This window comes from Macrobrachium rosenbergii, chromosome 54, assembly GCF_040412425.1.
Source record: "Macrobrachium rosenbergii isolate ZJJX-2024 chromosome 54, ASM4041242v1, whole genome shotgun sequence".
In the NCBI taxonomy this organism is placed as follows: domain Eukaryota; kingdom Metazoa; phylum Arthropoda; class Malacostraca; order Decapoda; family Palaemonidae; genus Macrobrachium; species Macrobrachium rosenbergii.
In genome coordinates, this window is record NC_089794.1 from 41,308,129 (window position 1) to 41,330,799 (window position 22,671).

The 22,671-nt window shown below is 35.1% G+C and overlaps 1 protein-coding gene across 1 annotated transcript in view; it reads left to right on the forward strand.

Moving 5' to 3' along the window:
- LOC136835015 (probable serine/threonine-protein kinase DDB_G0275165) overlaps positions 1-22,671 on the forward strand; it is a 161,909-nt gene extending 139,238 nt beyond the window's left edge. The window contains exon 4 of the mRNA XM_067098051.1: positions 19,945-22,671. Within this exon, the coding sequence (XP_066954152.1) occupies positions 19,945-21,111 (1,167 nt within the window). The 3' untranslated portion in view covers positions 21,112-22,671. The remainder of the gene's footprint in view (positions 1-19,944) is intronic.

The window sequence follows — 22,671 nt, forward strand, 5'->3', positions numbered from 1 at the left end:
AAGACGGATCGCCGGGGTCAGAGGTGGGTCATTTCCTTCGCTCTTCTTCAACTCGCGACTGAGGAAGAAAAGTGAGAGAGAAAAAAAAAGGGAAGAAAGAAACGTCTGTCTACTTACGTAAGACGGAATGGAGGTCGTCCGAAAGAAGAGGAAGAAGAAGAAGAAGAAGAACGTGGGTTTGGCCCGTTTGGATTTCGTTCCAGTTCGGATCCGGTGCAACAGAAATGGAAGCGATTGTGTTTTGTGTGTGTATGTACTGTGTGTAAGGCCATTATAATTAATTTCTGCCTAACATACCTCTGTGTTCTGCGACTTACATAAATTTCCCATACACACACACACACACACACACACACACATATATATATATATATATATATATATATATATATATATATATATATATATATATATATATATATATATACATACATACACGCACACGCAGGTAAAAAAATTAAGAGAAAGGGTGTAGATCCTGACCGGTTTTGACTTTATTTTCAAACCATTAAAGAAGTTCTTCATTAATGGCCTGGAAGTGGAGTCGAAACCGGTCACGACCTACACCCTGTCGCTTATTTTTCACTTGTGATGATGTGTGATAAACGAATCACGTGTTAATGTGATTATAAAATCGTATACTCCACAGTAGCAAGGAAACGAAGGAAAAACGCAAGAGAACGCACGGAAAACGGACACCTGGAAGAAGGGAGCAGAGAAAGACCAAGATCACGAGGGGGTGGGGGTCACACAGGAGGAGCTAGGCGATTATAGGATTAAAAGTACCCAGCACACAGATATAAATACAGCTGGACTACGCGTCTGCTCATTATACGGGTACTTGATAATGTGGACTGTTTGTCCAAGAAAGCTTGTAACTTTTTCTGAATAAATACTCCATTAGATACCACCGAGTTTGAATGAGGTCCTTTTAGTAATATATATATATATATATATATATATATATATATATATATATATATATATATATATATATATATATATATATATATATATATATATATATATATATATATAAAGTTGTGTGTTTGTACACATGGGCATGTAAAATGCTTTTTTAATTTAGTATGTAAAATAGAACAGTATCTTTAAGTGAAACGAGAACAGAATATGTTGATTCTCATATGCACGGGAATATAGATCGCAGGATACAAACTCTATTCTCTCGCCGTATATTGTAAGAGTTTTCATGTGAATTGCATGCTCGAATTGAAATAAACGATAATGAGGAAGAAATGTCAGAAAACTTTGAAAACGTATCGGGGAACACCTGATGGTAGCAAGAAACCAACTCGTCTGGCCACTATGTAGCTTCTCTTATAATTGAACAGTTTTATCCTTCCAGCATCATTTTTTTTCATCCCATCCTTGCAGCCTCAGCAATGCATCTTAGATCCACATTGATCCCAGCGATTCTTGTTTATATCTATTCTGCTTCTCTTGTAGCCTGTGGTTTCTTTATTGGCTTTTGCTTATAGTATCTCCTTCGGTAAACACCCGCATCTGTAACCGTGCTTTAATGTGCAGCTTTGTTTACTGATACTCCGCGGCTTTGCTGTCGTGTTCAACCAGACGACATTTTTCTCTCCAAAAATCGATGCGCAGATTCTCCTCGGACTAATTCATTGGTTTCAATCGTAATCCCAACATTTCGGAGTTGTTCATTTCATACGCTCGTGGCATAAAGTGTAAGGCTTTACATGCAACTGCTGTCTAAAAACAAACCTCTCCCTTCCGACATTTCGCCTCTCTCTCTCTCTCTCTCTCTCTCTCTCTCTCTCTCTCTCTATATATATATATATATATATATATACCATACATATATATTTATATATATGTTATATGTGTTTATGTAGGTATATATATTTTTTATTTTGTGTTTTGAGAAGTTTTCTAGCTATGCTGCTTCCATCGGAATAGCAGCTCATTTTTAATTACTTAAGCATACGCTTCTTTCTTCTTCTTTTATTACTACTAGTGCTACTACTAATAGTTATAATAATGATAATAATAATAATATTAATGTTAATATACATTTTTTTTAAACTAATGGTCCTCACCCTTGAACCCTTGTAACTGCTCGCGTGTTCCCACCTGTGATCTCCAATGTCGGCCCATTCCTTGTGTATCTGCTAATGGACTACGTTCAGACTGACGCATCTAAATGACGTCTTAACCACATGATGAGTAGGTGCGTGAACGGCTTTGTACACGAAACACCGTAATTAGTTTAGACAAAAAACTTGATCATCTCGGAGGGAATTGATGCCGCAGGGATAGTCTTTATTTATTTGTTTATGATTTTCAGTGAACCTTGTATTTTAATTTTAACTGATTATGTAATTGCAGTTGGAATTGGGATATAAAATTTAGACCAAGGGCCAAGCGCTGGACCAATGAAGTCATTCGGGGCTGCAATTGAGCGTAAAAAGGGTTTAAATGTGTAACAGGAGGAAAGCTTCGCAGTTGCACTATGAAACAATTGCTTGGAGAGGGTGGAAAGTAAGATGGAAGAAAGATAATATGAACTGAGGTACAGCAAAAGGAATGAAAAGGGGTCGCAGGTATGGGTCGAAGGAACGCTGCAAAGAACCTTAGGTAATGCTTACAGTGCACCGCGTGAGGTGCACTGATGGCCTTACTCTCCTAAGGGGTGTTTAAAATGAAATGATTTTATACTTCGAAATCTCGTCTTCACTTTCATTCAGATGGAAATGTAAATAATTTTTCCAGATCGATGAATACAGCAAATGCCAATTATCAAATCATGAAGTAGAATTCTGAGGAGACGTATTTTCCAAGGCTGTCAGGACCGAATGCTAAATTTCGAAGTAAAATGACTTGAGCCACTTCTTTTCGAGTCATTTCGACTTTCAAGTTAATTTAGTTCTCTGTAGCCATTTTCATTCGGCCGTGCCCTTGCAAGAGAAGACTTAATATTGGCGAGCTTTTTTTTTTTTTTTCATAAATAGTAATTTTCTCTCTGCTGTTACTTTTTTTTTTTTTTTAGCTCGTCAGGAATCTATTAATAATAATTGGAAAGTGTAGTAAGACAATGCATGCCACTGGCAGCGTGATTAGTAGAGTTCCCATTAAAAAAAGACGCCCCACGCCCCAGGGAACAAGTTTCACTTGAAAAGTCTTATCTTGCAGTCACAGCCGAGTGGGAATGGCTAGAGGTAAACAAATTAACTTTTAAAGTTGAATGTCAAACGTGACTCAAAAAGAAATTACTGAAATCAGTTTATTTTGTGTCATTTAAGTTATCATTAGCGGATACTTAGACTTGTCATTTAAGCTTTATGTCACGAATACTTAAGACGCAGTGAACATAGTTACTTGGGTACCCTGCGTCATTCAGTAACAATAAGTGAGCTAATTAAAAGTTCCAGATCCAAATCAAGAACAATTCAGACAGACCACCGAACCAAATGGACAATCATGTCTGTGCTTGGAAGATGCCAGAATACTTCATTTTCAGTGTTTCAAAAGAACGGAAAATAGTAAGAAATTAAGTTGAAATAAAAAAAAAATGGCAGTTTCTGTGACAGTTGTCGCCGAGTAAAGGAATATCCTATCCGTCCATCCAAGGTTTCGTTTCGTGAATGAGGTTTTGTAAACGCCGAAGTTGAATTCTTCACGGTGGAAGTTGCGGCGACGACGTCTGTCGCCAGTGAGATAGTGACACTTGTTTCGACAGCCTTACGAACCTCAGTGTCAAGTATTACTCTGTGGTTATAGCCACTGAATGATACTGCGCTCTCTCCCTCTCTCTCTCTCCGTAAATCGTCGTCCAAGTGAAGGGCCTCTTGGTGGTAGTCACACCCAATAGGGTTCCTTTTAACGTTTCCCTTTCTTATACAGTACTGTTGTAGTTACTCCTTTGTAATGTACTGTAAGTCAGTGGTCTGGCTTTGTACATTGTAATTTCTCAACTTTTTACGTCTATATTCAACGCCTGATATTTAAAGGAAATATATATATATATATATATATATATATATATATATATATATATATATATATATATATATATATATATATATATATATATATATATATATATATATATATATATATATAATATACTGTACATACACGCACGCACACACATAGCCAGTTCGTTTACCTCGGAAACAATACCGCAAGGGAATTGTAACTGATAAGTGGTTCTTCACCTGGGAAATGAACCAATTATCAATTATAATTATCAGTTATAATTATTATTGCCGAAGTAGAGCGGATTGGATATTAAACTACATTTGTAGCTTAATGTTTGTGATTATAAAAACGTCACGGTGATGTGATAAAATTCATGTATATGTATATACATTGTATATATATACATATATATATACACACAGTATATATATATATATATATATATATAGTTAAAAAAAGAGGGCAATGTGGCAATTACACACACTACAACAGTAGATTCTGCATATATATATATATATATATATATATATATATATATATATATATATATATATATATATATTGTATGTATGCATATATGAGTATTTCTTCTTACTCATTTGAAACAAACATAATAGGTTTGGTCGTGTAGATTTTCTGTTCTGCTTCTTTTAATACCTTCTGTGGAATTTTCGGTCAAGGTTGGAAGATGAATGCGAAGGAGTCCTATCATTTCCGCTCTATTTAAAAGTTTAAAAAGAAAGAAATTGGTGGTAATAGTTTATTATTCTCCAGTGTCTATAATGTTCTTTGTTTTTGCAAAGATTGTTATTGTTATTACTAAACTTCAACACTAAATTTTTTTCTTGTAAGTATTATTATTATTATTATTATTATTATTATTATTATTATTATTATTATTATTATTATTATTATCTTCTTTTTACCTCTTTCCTTTGCACATCTTGGGCATTGAACAGGTTGGGACTCCATAGTGATCTTGTTACGTGACCTACATATGAGTGACCTTGACCAACTTTTCAAGGTCACAAACATGTTAATAAGCCATAATAGAAAAATTGCATTCTTAAATTTTTTTTTTTTTTTTTAGTTTACTAACCGACTGAATTACGGACTTTTAAAATTTGGTTCTCAAAAATTAGCCAGTAATCTATACACCCCAACATCAGTGGGCCAAATCTGAAAGCTGTGATTTTGGGATAAAATGCTCCTCATCGTTCCAAAGTTGTAGTGGTTTATTTTAGCATACATATTTTCTTGACAAAAAAAAAAAAGAAGAAGAAGAAGAAGAAAGGCGGGCAGAGGAGCTATAACATTCTCTTTTTTCCCTTTGGTACTGAATATAGTGAGGAACATTTTCTGTCAGCGGGAACACATTTACCAGACATTTAATTTTTATTATTTGTTGTCGCTGCCGTGTAGCATATTCAGAAAACGTCATTTTTTGCACTCATATTATACGTTAAGAAATTCATAGAACGTGAAATTCGACGAAAAATGTCGAAGCCTTCCCCGGACATCTAACAAACACAGACTGCCGTTGTTGGCCGCATAGCGTGTACTATTCCCCCAAGGTGAACTCCTTTTACCATCTCTATTTCGCATGGGTGAGTGAGGGGGCGTGAGACATCTTCCTTCGAGTCACTCCTTCTCCTCCTCCTGCTCCTCCTCGCATTTTTCTCCAGTCAGTTCCCTCCTCCCATTTTCTTTCGTGCCCCATTTGTCCTTCCAAGTTCTTGTCAATCGCCTCTTTAGTACTTTTTGCTGGTCATTTTGTACATCTCTCTGGCTTCATTTCATTTCACGCTTCTTGTGTGCAGTCATTTTTTTTTTTTTTTGTGATTCCACCCTTGTTCGTATTCAGTTTTTTCGCACTCTAAGTTCACTTCTGCTATTTGAATGTGCTCTTGGGGGCTTTGTTTTAACCATCCCCACTTCCGAATTGATAATTCAGTATTACTTGAAGCTGTTTATGTATATATGTATGCAAGTTCGTAAATATGAGACAAATGGCTTATTTTCTCTAAACAGTATAAGAGTATGGAATAGTTTTTCACAGCCAGAGTTGAGCACGTGTATATTATTACTATACTGGCAGATTTGTCTTACTTTTTATTCTTTGTCATAAACAAACATATGGCCAGTATATACTTTCTTAGAACAGAAGAGAATACTCGAGCATCAGAGTCCAAATCTAGCTTTGATTTGTGATAACATAAAATGAAAATAAATTTAAAAATAAAGGTGATATTTCAACATTAAGGCGCCCGTTCTTCATTCCTTTTGTTTCTGTGTGTGTACAATTGATTTTTTTTCAAAATCTTTAGTTTCACTCCCTTATATCAGTGTCTGCCTGTTATATAATTCTCTTTATCCTTATGTTAAAGAGTCCACTTTCGCGCGGAAGGGCGTTTTTCCAGTTAATGGCCTTTTAATCGCATCGTATGTAAATGTTCGTTCATTGTAAATGATAATGAAAATAGTAATAATGTCTGGATGATACCTTGCTAGTTTTTATGTAAAGATGTGACATTGGACACTGGGAACACGGCTAGTAAAGAGGCTTGGGGTTAAGAGGTGAAGGGGATCTTGGACTGGTAGAAATACTCGATGTAGAATTACATATATATATACCATATATATATATTTATATATATATATATATATATATATATATATATATATATGTGTGTGTGTGTGTGTGTGTGTGTGTGTGTATGTGTGAACTGTATATATACATACATGAATACAAGACTAAGAGGGACCACCTCAGAAGAGAGAGAGAGAGAGAACGGGCTATGTCACCTCATTTCACATGTTATTATTATGGATAAGTAGAAAAAAACAGTTAGTAACGGTCGCTTTTGGGGTTATATGTTTTGACTGTGATGCTGACGAGCACGGAGGAATAAAAGTGACAGATGAAAATTCTTTGAGTTTGGTGTTAGAAAGAAAAGACTTGAAAAACATGCATATTGCCCAGGAGAGGGTTAGCAATTCTGTACTCAGTGGCTGGAGAAGTGATCGAGAACAAATTTAATAGAGGTTGAGGGTTTTGTGGTTGAAACCTCACACCAGTGGAAGAATAATTACTGCAAAGCTTTGGTTTGTTCCAGATCTGTAGAAGTCTGATAACAAAAAGAAAATGTGCGCAGAGATTTAGATCTTCCTTTAGAGGTTTTTTGAGGGTTCAAGTGACTGCGTTTGTGATTTGGGTAATAACGTAGGTGAAGAAGGGGTGATTATTAAGCGTTGGAAAGGTGGCATCATAATCTGGATAACTTGAATCAGCATTTTCCAAGATGCCGTGAGAAGGACAAAAAATACAAAACTGAACGGTTTATGAAAAAAATATGGACTTAGTATTTCGTGATATCCTTATTAGATTATTTAACATGCAATAAACAGCAGCGTCCAAAGAAGCAACTCGGTCATGTTGGAATGTAACTTGAACGAATAAGATGGTCAGAATCTTAAATTTGAAATTTATGATGGATAGAAGATTAGATTACGAACTTGTTCATCGGTGGTTTATGCATTTATTTATTTAATAGTTAGCTGACGGTAACCAACTGCAGCCTATATCATTAAAGCTAATCGTGAATGGCGGAAAGTTGTTCAAGATAATGATGCTTGGATGACTTTTTGGTGTTCAGTAAAGTAATGTATTTACTTTCTGCAGTTACAAAACAACAGCCAATCAAAAGAAAGATAGGAGCTGCAGTGACATCAACTGCGGATATTTACCATGAATCCAGATTTTTAAGAAGAGAGGAATATGATGGCAATTAAAATTTTACCCTAAATGTGATGAATTACAGAAAGGTGGTGTTTACGCGATGAAAGAGGGAAGTGGGAAAATGTAATTAAGCAAGAGGACAGAACGTTGTCATTGGGTATACGATATATATATATATATATATATATATATATATATATATATATATATATATATATATATATATATATATATATATGCAGGTTTCGTTGAACGATAGATGACTGCGAACTCTTCATTACTCGAAGTTCGTAGAATTATAAAAGAAAGCCACTTCATAATAATTCCTTTTATTCTTGTCTCCACAGCGAGCTTTCGGACTGTACTTCGTCCGTAATCGTGCTAGACTAAAATATTTACATCATTTCATGACCAAACATAACAATTACATATAAGTAAACAAGAGGTTAAAATATAATTGTCGTGGAATTACTGTTAACATGTAACAAATCATAGAGTGAGCAACTGTCAATAGTTAAAACAACGGAATAACTATACAAAGAATTAGGTGTTTAACAAATCAAAAATAAACTAACGTATATCTATAGATATATAAAACTAGAAAATGTTCAGAACTTCGCTAAAAAAAAACAATAAAAAATAAAAAATGGTCAGTGCTTAAAAATTTTGAGAAGCCTTTCGCATCCTTCGTCCTGGGAGTTTAAAGAAGGTTTCATGTCTTTTATTAAGATGGCTTCTGTCATCCTCAAGTACCCAACAGAATTATTACTACATAGAATTTTTACACATACAGTAAGCTGTCTTTACGTTATTTTTGTTTCGCCATGAGTCTGCAAGGTGATTTTTGATTGATTCTGTGTGTGTGTGCATGCGAAATCTCTCTCCGACAGTGAGTGGTGTGTCCAATGTATGTGGAGGAATTACATCCAACCCGGTTGCAAGAATACTGATATACCACCATGATGACTGTCAGAAACACCCCCTAAAGCTGGTCTATTGCGAATGAATAGGTTTTTTAATTTCTTATTTTTATAGTAAATCCTGAGACAGACGTTATCACTTTCATTAACCGGTTTTACATGACTAGAAACAATCTTTTTCAGCAGCTTTTCTTCTGCTTTGTAGCAACTTGACATTTGTCCTTGAAAAAAAGAAGTTGATTTGTTTGAAAAAAAAAAAAAAAAGAAGTTGATTTGTTGTTTTTCTTCGCCAGTTGGTAACGGCTCATTCAGGATGACTTTGTTCAAAAACTCTTTTACAGTTTCATCTTTTACTTCCTTGGGAAAGTTATTATATGTTAACATTTGTTTTATTCTGATAATTTCATTGTGGAATGAATCCCAGTCACTGCAAACCCTGTACCCTCTATGTAATAAAGTCTTAATTGCTCCTATTTTTGTATTTTTCGGGGCAGACACCATTGAAATTAACACAATCTCTGAGATTAATTGGTTTACATACACCGAAGTTTTTACAGTGTTATTGGATAAAGTAACTAAAGCGGCTAAAAACGGCATGGAATTATTTTTCCCAGTTCAAAAGTAAATTTAAGAACCGACTCCTCTAGCGAAGTACTGAACATTTTCTAGTTTAATATATCTAACATAAATATATGTACATAAAAGTACATATATTTATGTTAGTTTATTTTTTACTTGTTAAACACTTAATTCTGTGTATAGTTATTCCGTTGTTTTAACCATTGACAGTTGTCCACTCTATGATTTGTTACATGTTAACAGTAATTCCATGACAATTGTAATATTTTAATCTCTTGTTTACGTATTTGTAATTGTTATGTTTGGTCATGAAATGATGTAAATATTTTAGTCTAGCACGATTACGGACGAAGTACAGTCCGAAAGCTCGCTGTGGAGACAATAAAAGGAATGATTAAGAAGTGGCTTTCTTTTATAATTCTACGAACTTCGAGGAATGAACTGAAGAGTGAATACAGAACATTGGAAAGAACCAATATCAAAATAGTTACAGTTCCCAGTAACAAACTGCATAACAAACAAACTGCTGCCTATATATATATATATATATATATATATATATATATATATATATATATATATATATATATATATATATATATATATATATTTATATATATATATATATATATATATATATATATATATATATATATATATATATATATATATAAGCATATCGTCTCAGGGCAGTATCATGAAAAATACATCGTGCATTTGTTTGATAAACAGCAATACGATGAAATTGAAGTGGAGATGTTTTGGACATGCCCTTCGCACAACACCAGGGAAAATGGTACGTGATAGCGTCAGCTGGGCTCCTGCGGGGACCAGAAGACTTGGAAGACCCAGACCTACTTAGATGAAAAGTGAGACTGGAGGCTGGAGATGATTTGAGATTTGTGGAGGTGAAAGCACAGGAAAAACATGAGTAGCAGAATCTGACAGAGGCCCTTTGCGTAGGATGGTGTTGAGGCGATGATTGGTTATATATATATATATATATATATATATATATATATATATATATATATATATATATATATATATATATATATATATATATATATATATATATATATATATATAGTTATAAGCATTTATTTGCGCTTTCTGGCAACACGATACCGGCTGCGTTGCTGTGGTAGAAATAATAAGTGAAAGACTCCCGTAAATGGGTAATTTTATAAATGCATGAATGAATGGATAATGGAATCTTTTATAAATGAATGAATGAATTTTTAAAGGAATTTTTTTGACCGTTGCATTTTTAAGTTGTTCATTAAAACCATTAACTTCATAGTATTCTTCCCACAATTCGAAGGTCTTGGCCTGGACTGGGTGACCTGAAAGAAAAGCAAGACAAGTCAGTGGCACTTGCATCCTCTCGCTGACAGATCATGATCATCAGCAGGACGTCGCTTCCTAGAGCAGATATTGCACCGTTCACCTTGATCTTGCAAGCGCTTTTACGCTTGGTGGCATTTCGGCCATTGCATCTCACGACTGTTCTGCTTACACACCTTGTTCATGTACGAGATGCATCGTCGTTGGTCATTCTTTTCACACCTTTCATTTTCAGATGAAACAATGAAGACCTGGATGTTTCTTTTACATTCCAGTTTCACGCAGTTTGTGCCGATTGGCTCTAGTCTATCCCTTCAGAGTTTTTTTTTATTGTTACGAGACGATAAATAACAGTATAAGAACAGAAGTGTTACTTAATACCATTTGACCAAATACGGTTAATCTAAAAAGAGAACACGAGATATCCGTTCTCTCTTTCTCTCTCATTTTGTAATGCTACATCTCATTGAGAGCCACTTCCTACCCATCTTCCCACCGTATGTTGTAATGCTGCTTATCATGACTGATGCCTATAGATGCATTATGCATCAAGTACTTAACCCTAATGAGACGTCAGGTGGAGATAGATTAACCTCTGAAGGTGGTGGAGACGTCATGGTGGCTGTGTGCACCTTTGTTATAACAATCAGGCATTTTAATGCGCCCCCAGACAAGAGAGGGCTGACATTCTAACCGTTAAGGTTCAGTTTGGTCTTCACGTTGATGTCATGTCTGTAGTTACTAACCTTCTATAGGTTACTGGAGTTTCGCCCATTGAGCCAGGCGTAGTTAGTGAAGTGTTTTTTACTTACGCTTACTGTTACCGTATTTAAGGTATGATAAATTTTCATTTGATGTTAAATAGGTGTCTGTGAATAAATGCAGTTCCTTGGTCTTGGTAATAATAACCCAATTTGCTAGCAACAATACATAATAATATAATGACCATGATGATTATTTTTATTATGACTTAAATAGGAATAATTTATGTCCACAAGTAAGTAAAATGCTGTGTGGACCAAATTTTATCCAAGAAAGTGTGTAAGAAATTGAAGACGAAAGAATATAGGATGAAATGTGCTCAAGTGATTCTTTTATAATCAAAATATTGCTGAAAGATGTTTGTAAAAAGTATTGAAAATACATTGTGAAACAGAAAGCAGTAACCTGTCAATAAAGCAGTATTCCTTAGAATGTGATTCATGAAAATATAGGTTTCAAATGAAGGTACGTTGCCTTATGTCTCATGCTTATGTTACTAGAATGTTCAGGTGAATAAGGGAATGAACAGCTTATACAGGTGCAATTTTGAAGGATAACAATAGAATGCATGATTAGAAAGCTGAATAACTGACGTGAAAATGAATGTAACGTAAGAAATTTCATAGTGAATGTTAAGAGCAAAATTATGGGAACAAATGTAAAATGAGACGTGGTGAATATTTGTAACGATGGTGAAATGACGGATGCAGTTTATATTAATAAACGATGAGACGAGTGGAAAGTTGCTGTGAATGCTAGAAAGAGGGGGGGGGACAACCAAAGGTAATTAAATTTGTAATATAGTTATTCAGTCAATCCACTTACCAACGAATGTAACATCCTTCAGTGATTTTCAAAATTCCAGGATAAGATGTAATAACGAGTTGATAAACGATTGTTTAGAACCTTAGATGCTGACCATGAAAAGGTAGACGAGTTGATAAACGGTCCTTAATGTCCTGAAAGAGTGAAAGTTTAAGGGAATGTAGGGAAATGAATGGAATTCTCATAAAGTTTCTCTACAGGATGATGCAATGACGCAGGTGGTCCATCCTAAATCATCAGTTAGAAAGGAAGGGACAGTGAGTGGTGTCTTCTCATTTTTCAAAGTCACCTTTTGGTGGTTGAGGAAGGTTCGTTTAGAAAAGATATGTACACAGAAATGTATGTCTTGATGTAATCCACAACGAAGACGGAGAAACCAGACAGGAAAAAGGAAATAGAGTTCTTAATTTGTTCCAACAGTTTCGCCTTCTGTCATTCCTCTTCCGGGGAACTTTATTTACTAATCAGTTTAAGAAAAACTGATTAGTCAGTGAAGTTCCCCGGAAGAGGCCTGATGGAAGGCGAAACTGCTGGGATAATTAAGAACCGTATTTTCCTTTTTCCTCTCTGGTTTCTCCTTCGTTTTCATTTTGAAATATCGAGATATTTTATCTTCGTGACTGAGAAGAACTGAAGAATACAACAGAAATGTATGTATAAACATAGCTTCTGAACAGAAATTGGTTGACATTTAGTTTCGGTGAGTGCTAATGGCGGTTACACATTCGTTGGTAAGTGGATTGACTGAATAACTACTGTATATTACAAATTTAATTTCCTTTGGTTGGCCCCCTCTTTGTAACATTATATATGTTTCATTTTTCAGTGAAAAATAATGGCTAACGTAAAGTAGCAATTACTTGTACAGCCCTAATACCAAAATAAAAATACAAATCATGATTTCCAAATTATCTCACCACTTCCTTTTTGTGCAAGAATTTTTTTTTTTTTTTTTTTGGTCAAAACAGAAAGTTCTCCAAGAGAGCCACTTACTAACAACTTCGATGCTTTTATTGGTATGTCTATTTGATGTATTCATCAGTATTTTACTGTACTAGTGTGATTTGGTATAATAATATGGTAGCCAAACGTCCAAAGGCAATTACTCGGTTTTAAATTTTGTTGTAGCTCTCTATAGAAATAAATTTTGTCGTAGCTTTCTATAGAAATGAGTTTTATATGTTACTGGTAGAATTCGAGTGTTTCTGAGACTTCCTTCATTCCGCTTCTTCACGTGTCCATGGCTTATAATTATATCCCACAGCTGTAATTCGCTTTCCGTATCAGGTTTAGTTTTCCATCAGTTTCTGATCTTGAGAAGATGTGTGAAAGAGAAACCAGTGGTTTGGTCTAGTTCAGTGCCTCCGAGATAATTTTCTCTCCTTCCTACTTTCTAAGCAGATATTATTTTGTAGGACAGGCGATAATGAAACCCAGTCTTTCTCCCAGCAAACTTTCTGGATTGTCTAACAGCCTTAGGCCAAGCTGGTCATGGACATTGAGCAACCAAATCCTGCCGGCCTCGGATTAGAGGCAGATTTGATCCTGTATACATATTTCACTAAAAACCACCATCGTCTTTGGGAATACACATACACACATGTACACACGCGCATATATATATATATATATATATATATATATATATATATATATATATATATATATATATATATATATATATATATATATATATGAAACTCCGGAACTACTTGCCAAATATCACCAAAGTGCCAACTTTTCCTGTCTTGTTGATGAAGCACACTGTTGCAGCAGCAGCATCCTCCGATGTGGGAATCTCAGCAGTCTGTACTTGTCGCATGTCACCAACCAGAGAAATTAGTGCTAATGTCTTGTAAGGGTTTTGTGGATGACGTCACGGCGTCACGTCTTGCACCGTTGTCCACCACCTCCGAAACGTTATCGTTATCATCATCATCATCGCAGTCATCCTAATGATCTTGGTACAGGATGTGGCGTTACTGGGAGGTGGGAGGTTTCTTCTTCTTTTCGGAGGCCTCTTGCAGTGTCTTGACGAGCATAACGAGTGGTCTAGCTGACGTAACTGGCTGTAATTATGGTTATTTGCGGTCGAGACCTCCTTGCGATTGTTAGGCAGGGTGTTGCTCAATATCTTACGCAGGAATCTTTTTTGGGTGTTAATTATTAATCGAAATAACCACTTTAATCTTTATCCCAGAGTTCAGTCGGGCGCAAGACAAGTATGTAAATTCGTTATAACGATGCTTCAGTTGCTAGAGTAAGAAGCTTAACTCTTACTCTGTGACTAGATAAACTGAAGGAGCTCAAGAACGGATAAATGTTTCGTATGTTGAAAAGTTCATATCATGACGCATCTGGTGTGCAAGTTCCGTGACGCAATATTTTGCAAATGAACGGTGACGAGAGCGAAACGTGGTCTTCACGTAGCTGACTGACACTTAGAGAGAGAGAGAGAGAGAGAGAGAGAGAGAGAGAGAGAGAGAGAGAGAGAGAGAGAGAGAGAGAGCCCCTTCCCAAGACCGACCTTCGTTCTTTCGTCAGCCAGGTCCTGTTCGGCAGCGTTATGTTTAGATACTTATTTTTGCGGTTAGGAATACTTTTTTTTCACTGGAATGTCTAATTGTTTCGATGTAAAAATGTTGTTGTTGCAGATTTTTAACGAGGTGTTGATGTTCACTTGTAATCAGTCATCCGTAATTAATTACATCACAGTTTATTGCGTTCGCTTTAAGAAGTCTGACATCCCCCCCCCACCATACACACACATATATATATATATATATATATATATATATATATATATATATATATATATATATATATATATATATATATATATATATATATAATAATAAAGACAAAATCTACGAAGAAAATAGAAACAATGGAATCCTGCATTGTTTCCCTTTCCTTTGTGAATTTTGTCTTATTTATATATTCAAATATGTACACGTATTGGTTTAACACACAATGCACACATACATTACATATATATATATATATATATATATATATATATATATATATATATATATATATATATATATATATATATATATATATATATGTATGTGTGCCTGTGTGTTTACCAACGTGTAAGACAAAATTCACGAAGGAAAGAGAAACAATGCAGTATTCCATTGTGTGTGTGTGTATATATGTATATATATATATATATATATATATATATATATATATATATATATATATATATATATATATATATATATATATATATATATATATATATATATATATATATATATATATATAAATGTATGTGTGCCTGTGTGTTCACTGCACGTGTGCGTATTTGCATTCATCTTTCGGGAGGAAGTCGCAGCTAAGCAACACTGACTTTGCAACTTCCTTTTGAAAGATCTTCAGCAACCAAATTTGAGCAACCATGTGAATAAGAATGGACAGGATTGTGCCAACACTCATTAGACAGTAAAGGCATCTGTTCGGGTAATTAGGAATGTAGTAGGTAGGGTCATTATATCCTGTAATATTCAAGAAACTTATAAATACACACACTCACACCTCCTGACTCTCTGGCAGTGGTAGAATGTTGATGCCAGTAATTTCGGGTGACTACAGTGTTACAGTACTTTCAAGTGGCATGCGATATTGCCCAATATTTTCCTTGTTAACAAAAACAGTTATGTAAATATTGTTCGTTTGTTATATTCATCAGAATTTTATTATAGTAGTCTCCTCTCTTCTGTTTTTCTCATCTATCTCGTTTTGCTGATATTAATATAATAATAATAATAATAATAATAATAATAATAAAATAAATGTGCACAGATCCTGTATATAGGATATTATTATGCGTTCATTATAGGGTCAAGAAGTCTCATTTTTTAAGAGCAACATCTCCCGAAAATAACGATCGCATTGCGCGTGGCATGTAATGGTAGGCTATGTACAACATGGCTGCATGACATTATTATTAAACATAGGCGCGCAAATTTATATATAGCCTGTCAAACTACGCATAATAAGAATATGGTGATAAATAAGCGTCCACTGAGAAGTGTCCCGTTTCGTAAGGCACAGATCTTATTTCATGTCCTTCGTGGGTGGTCCAGTGATGAGCGTTGTATAGCCTTGGGGGGTAGTCTATTTTTAGCATGGTTTTATAGTGTTTGGGCGGGAAGCAGATTCCACACGGACCACGTGAATGGGATGTCTTTGTCTTTCGGATTCCACCTTACCCAGTCATTACCATTAAAAATATACCGATCGATAAAGAAGAATAAAGCAGATATTTGAATTGTGTAATATAACTATACTTTGATCATCGCTGTGTTTCTCTTCATGTAATTTTGAATCAGACCGAAGTGAGTACGCAGCATTGACTCTAAGTTACACGGAAGCTTTGTTTATATATATTTTTTTTCAACAAGACAAACTACTTTTAAAAATATATTTCTTTCCGTAATGTATCGACAAGTATGTGTATTTACGCGGTTCGTAGTGTATATCAACCAGTGTACGTCACTGATACGAAGAAAAATAGCTATTAATGTTCGTTTATCCATCTAAAATGTATCCTTTTAGACAGATAGTCTATAAGCTTCATTATTATTATTATCATCCAGAGGCAAGGCAACGAGGACCACGAGATGCCCCGAATTAGGATTTTGTCGAGTGTTGCTCAATGTTCAATGTAGCTTCTTTCATTTACAGTAAAATTAAACACCTTCTCTTGTGTAAAGTCTCTCCCCCTCAAACATTGCTGCAATTTTAGCGAAAGTTTGTTTGCCGAGAGCCCTCTGGACTCTTTATTTAGTGCATTTTTGTCCTCTTTACAACTGATAGCAAGAGAATGTGCTTTGTTTATATTAGCCATCTGCAAATAAGGAGCCCATGAATTGCTCTCGACTGAGGTCTTACGGTCATCGCGTATTATTTCCTGTTTTCCGTTTTTCTTTTACTTTGTGGCGGTACCTGAGGTGAAAGCAGCTTGGCCCCTTTTTCTCGCCCGTCTTCCTGCTTTTAAAAATCCGTCTCCTAATCTTCGAGTTGGATAGCTAGAGATGTGTGTGTGCAGTATTTACTGATAACATTATAAAACAGTGTAAAACACAGATTATAAATATATATATATATATATATATACAGATTATATATATATATATATATATATATACACAGTGTGTGTGTGTGTGTGTGTGTGTGTGTGTGTGTGTGTGTGTGTGTGTGAGTGAGAGAGAGAGAGAGAGAGAGAGAGAGAGAGAGAGAGAGAGAGAGAGAGAGAGAGAGAGAGAGGCAGTTCTTTACGCGACGGAAGAACGTACTAGGAAGATGGGGAACTGACTGCTCTTTATCAGCTTAGAATGAGTCGAACTCATATATTACACCGACTTAATTAAAGGCTGGTCATTTCGACCATTTAGAAATGATTAATTCCCTCGACCCCACAGTGCCTGCTGGTCGTCGACCATTTAGAAATGATTGTTTAATTCCCTCGACCTCATAGTGCCTGCTGGTTGTGTTTCTTAGTCTTGAAGCTCCAAATATCACTTCCTTCGTCCAGAATTATTGATGGGGTGTTTTCAAATGCATCGAGATGCTCTTAACTAATTAGGGAAGCTGGTCTTCATCAAGCATGTCTTTTTCCTGTTGTTTTAAGCAGTTTTTTTTAAAGTGAGGGCATTTAATTGTTAATGATTTTCTATGTTCATAATAGCATAATATGTCGTAAATGTATTTGCATGCATATGCGTTACGTGCATAATTTTTTCGACAGTATTTTGCTTGCATTTTCAAAATTTTTATGTAATCCACTTCGTATCAGTTGGAAAGCTTTTCAAAGGAGAGAGAAGGAAATAACAGTAAACTAAATATTCATCTATTTTCCCCACAAAAAAATAAATGGGAAAGGGGGGGGGTGTTGAGTTCTGTTCATAACATTCTTGTTAAGTTTCGGATCAGTTTTCTCTCAGTCTTACTTGGTTGTGTTTTCTTCTTTTATTTTGTTATCTTACATGCTGCTATTTCTCTGATTTTTTCCTTGTCATTTCTCTTTCGTAATTTATTCACTAATTCAGTTACTTTTGATACTTGGCTGCTTTCCCTGTTGAAGCCCTTGGGCTTGCTGCTGAGTCAGTTTCTAACTAGAGTTATAGCTTGGCTTTTGATAATGATAATAATATACTTGAACTTGCTCAGTATACGTCCATACTAAGAAAAACGGGCAACAAAATTAAAAGGTAATTATATCCACTGAGACAATTAATGGTGTCATGACCGCATTCCGAAGCTCTTTTTATTAGCGCAAATGACAATCGCTTCCACCGAAGTGTAGCAAAAATAAAGTGGTATACTTTCGAGCCGTAGTGAAGTGTCTGCTTCATGCTCAAAAGAAATTACCGAATCACAGCGTAAGATTGGGTGAACTTTGGCACCGTCACGCATTACTGAAGTTGCCTTAGTGTCTTCCTTTACGTGGATATCGGTACAGGTGGGGTTCCATGACAGGCGTTTAACATCAAAATAAATTTATTTTCGTCCTGCACGGGCTGCTCACATTTTTCCACGAGAGAGAGAGAGAGAGAGAGAGAGAGAGAGAGAGAGAGAGAGAGAGAGAGAGATTATTACCTACCTGATTGACCAGTTTCAAAGCACAATAACGATATCCTTTTTTTTATCAAGCTTCATAAACTGTGTGTGCAGTCTTCGTGTTATTGTTTATTTTTGCCAATGGCATTTTAGGGCAGAATATGAAGCATTTGCCTAACATTACTGAACAGGTTTAAAAAATATGTGCAGAGCATTTTTAGAAATTTTTAATTATATAAAAGGTAAAGGTTTATCCTCACGTAGTATCAAAAGGAAAATATATTCCTCTATGGGAATGTTCTATTTCACACTATTCCTGTGCAAACAAAATGAACACATACCACAATTTGATGCCCCTCAGGACATCTGTTTTGATTGATATTCCAGTTATAGATTCAATAGATAAGGAAACAGAAAGTCCAGTAATATGAAAAATGATTCTCATTCAAAACATTCCATCAGCATTCTGTCATTACTGAATATTTGCTTACTTGAAAATTGCACTGCACCAGTAAGTACACAAACATAAGTCATGATTTCTGGTAAAAGCAATGAATATGAATACAATGTTACAGCCTTTATACTTATATTCTCATGTTCTTTGTTTGCAAATATTTACGTTACAGCTTCTTTGTATGTTTGCAAACTATATATTTATATTTACTTTAACCATGTGAATATGCAGTCTTTGGTTCCACATTAGGTTTAACTTGAAGTATTTTATATTTGACTGTTATTGGTGAAAATGTTCATAATTATGTTAAGAAAATGATGAATCATGTTAAATTACAATGAGGCATTGAGTAAGACAGATTAATGGTTGTCTATAACACTTTGCCTACAAGACCCTATTTACTGGAAAGCTGTGAGATTTTTTTTAAAGAAAAGCGCATTCTGTATGGATCTGAGTTTGTGGTTATCTTGAAGAGTTAGTAGTTCTGATATTAAATACTATATAGTAATGATATTTTCTGTCCTTAATTAGGTCTAGTATCATACTATGCTGGTACTTTTAAATAGTGTTTCTATTAATCAACATTCCAGTTTCTTGGGAGAAGAGATTCCTTTTAGTCATTTTGTTAGGGTCTAATAAATCACAGCCTAATGTATATACAGGGTAGCAGCAAGTTACAAAGCTACTGATTGAGAGTAAACATCTTCCACTTATAAAGTAGTATTCTTATTTTAAATTACTGATATAAACTTACTGATGGTATTTTTCTCTCAATTTTGCAGATTCGTGACTTTCGATTCCTGTGCCCCAACAACACAGTATTTGATCAGCAGAATTTCATCTGCACAAACTGGTGGGACATTAACTGCAAACAGTCAACTCGTTACTACAGCAAAAATGATCTCTTTCGTGTGGATGAGACAACTGCAAATCAGGATTATGACTATGAAGAGCCCTTTACCACTTATGAGTATGTATATGAATATGACGATTCACAGACAAGGAATTCACCCGATTATGAATATGATTACTATGACACTGAAGCAGATCATCGATTTGGTAGTGGAAGCAGAGGACGAAAAGGAAAGTCCCAGGACAGTAGCACAGCAAGGTCAACAAACTTATCTACAACTACATCTACCACATCCACCACTACTTCCACTACACCCAGGCCAATTTCATCTACCACAACTACCACTCCAAGACCAATTCCTAGAACAACCACACCCCGTATCACGACACTCCGTCCATCCCACAATTTCCAGTCAATAAGAATAGGCAAGCCTGTGGTTAGCATTAGCAGTTCATCAAGATATGAGGTTAGTTCATCAAGTTCTCCCTCATCAAGCACACATTTTACGAGGGCTGAGTCACCCAGAGCTCAGTCATCTTCAACAAGAACAACTCGGCAAGAAGATTTGACTGGTGCAGAAGATGATTTGTATTCTGGTGCTGAAGATCCTTTTGCTGACTTTGACTGGCGACGGGACTCAGCAGGTGTGACAGCCTCTACAAAAACTCGATATGAGCAGCGCTTTCGAAGTAATGCTAAATCTCGACAAGAACTTCCAATTTCCACAGCAAGTAGAAGCCAAGAGATCACAGTTACTACCACAAGGAATGATAAAGAGAATGAAAGAACCACAACAGAAAGAAGCAGATACCAAGGCCCAAGTAGAGGTAATAGAAATCGTTCTGGCCTGTCTAGCTTTAGTGGTACTCGATTTAGGGCCTCAACTCCAGACCCATCCCTTGAAGAATTTTCAAACTTCCGTTATTACAAAACAGCATTTGGTAATGGAGGCTTGGAATCTGATCAGCTGTTGTCTACATCATCCTCTACAACCCCAAGTCCTCAACAGCCTTCCTCAGGTAGCAGAGTACGTCCAGTTGGGTATATTTCAGCACGATCAGCTTCAAGAAATACCAGATACTCTGTCTATGGGTGATATTTAACGTACTATGACTGACAACACTATTCCTGCCATACATGCTAATATGCAGCATCACAGTACAGAAATTGACTTTTCTTGCGTAAACCTAGTGTTGTGGTGTTGCATTTGAAAATCCAACTGGTTAATTGAACAATGTGTTTGTGCACAATTGGTATTCAACAAATGAGTAGTGCCATTTCTTGATAAAACTGGCACTGTTATTGTTTCTTGGTATCTTAGAAAGCACAGATTTTGGACATGTACTGTACTGATATTTGTACTGTGCTAAAATTGGATTACTACTTGTGAGTGACAATATTCTTAGTAAGCATAAACTGAAGAAAATATTCAATAACAGCAGCACTGCATATACCAAGTAGTGATGGGTAAGGCAAATATCAAAGGATGGATTTATGCTCACTTTTGTATACTTCACATGACTAATTATATGGCGTCTGGAATATAGGTAGTACAAAGACTTGAAGGACATCAGCGGTAGCTATTCTTTGAAAAAAATTGGATGAGATTGATGTTATGTATACAATATTAAGAACATTGTCAGAAAATAGAACAAGTTTAGGACCATGGTAGTTGAATCTTTGTAGTACTGTAATACTACAGAAAATTTTGTGTACAGTTATGTGTAGTTCTGTCAAGGTAGCTCTATTTGAAGGACTCTTCACATTGTTAGGGTTCAATAATAGTTCACAAATTGTCATGTAAAAAATGTGATATAACCTAGATTTTAAGTGTAAAGTAGGAACCATATTCCTGGACTGTGATCAGAATCTTTCTGTTTCTCCTCTCTGTCTTTTTCAAGAGATATGAAGTTAAGTATTGTATTCCCCTCTGTCAGATATGAAGTTAAGTATTGTATTCCCCTCTGTCATAGTCAAAATTATTGAAATTTTCCTTCTGTTATTAAATGTACAGGTACATGGAAGCTTGAAATATTTTATATTGATCAGTTAAAAAAATGCAGCACACTTCATGTTTATGTAATTTTCTTGTCTTGAATATATATTCAGTGAGTGGTGTGCTCTGTAAATGGTGTCACATCAGCTATGGTCACTGGACCTAGTACATTATCATTTTTCTTTAGAATGGATTTATTAGTACTCTTGATAAAGTTATCTATGAGTTTTTTTAGCAATTGTTTATGGACTAATAACAAAACCTTATCTCTCCATGTATGTTGTGATATTTTGATACAAGTTGTATTTCACATGCACTCAGTTTTTTTTTCTGCTTAAATGGTGCATTTCATGTTTTAATTTAATTGTATTTAATTTCAGGTAGCAATCTTCATGTAATGCAAAGTTTCTACAATTGTAATAATCTTACTAATAGGAAGCTTTGTAGTGAACAGGACAGGAAAGAATGTCTTAAAACATGGATAATGATCACTTTAATAAAATGTTTTATTTCTACTGCAAAACATTCCCAACAAATACTGATTTTGTTATCACAGAAACCAGCTGAAGAAATTTCTCACTTTTTGTTTGGATGTTGAATATTAATGGACAATGTCGGTATGCAAATGACTTTCATAATAAGATTTGTAACACTTCGGAA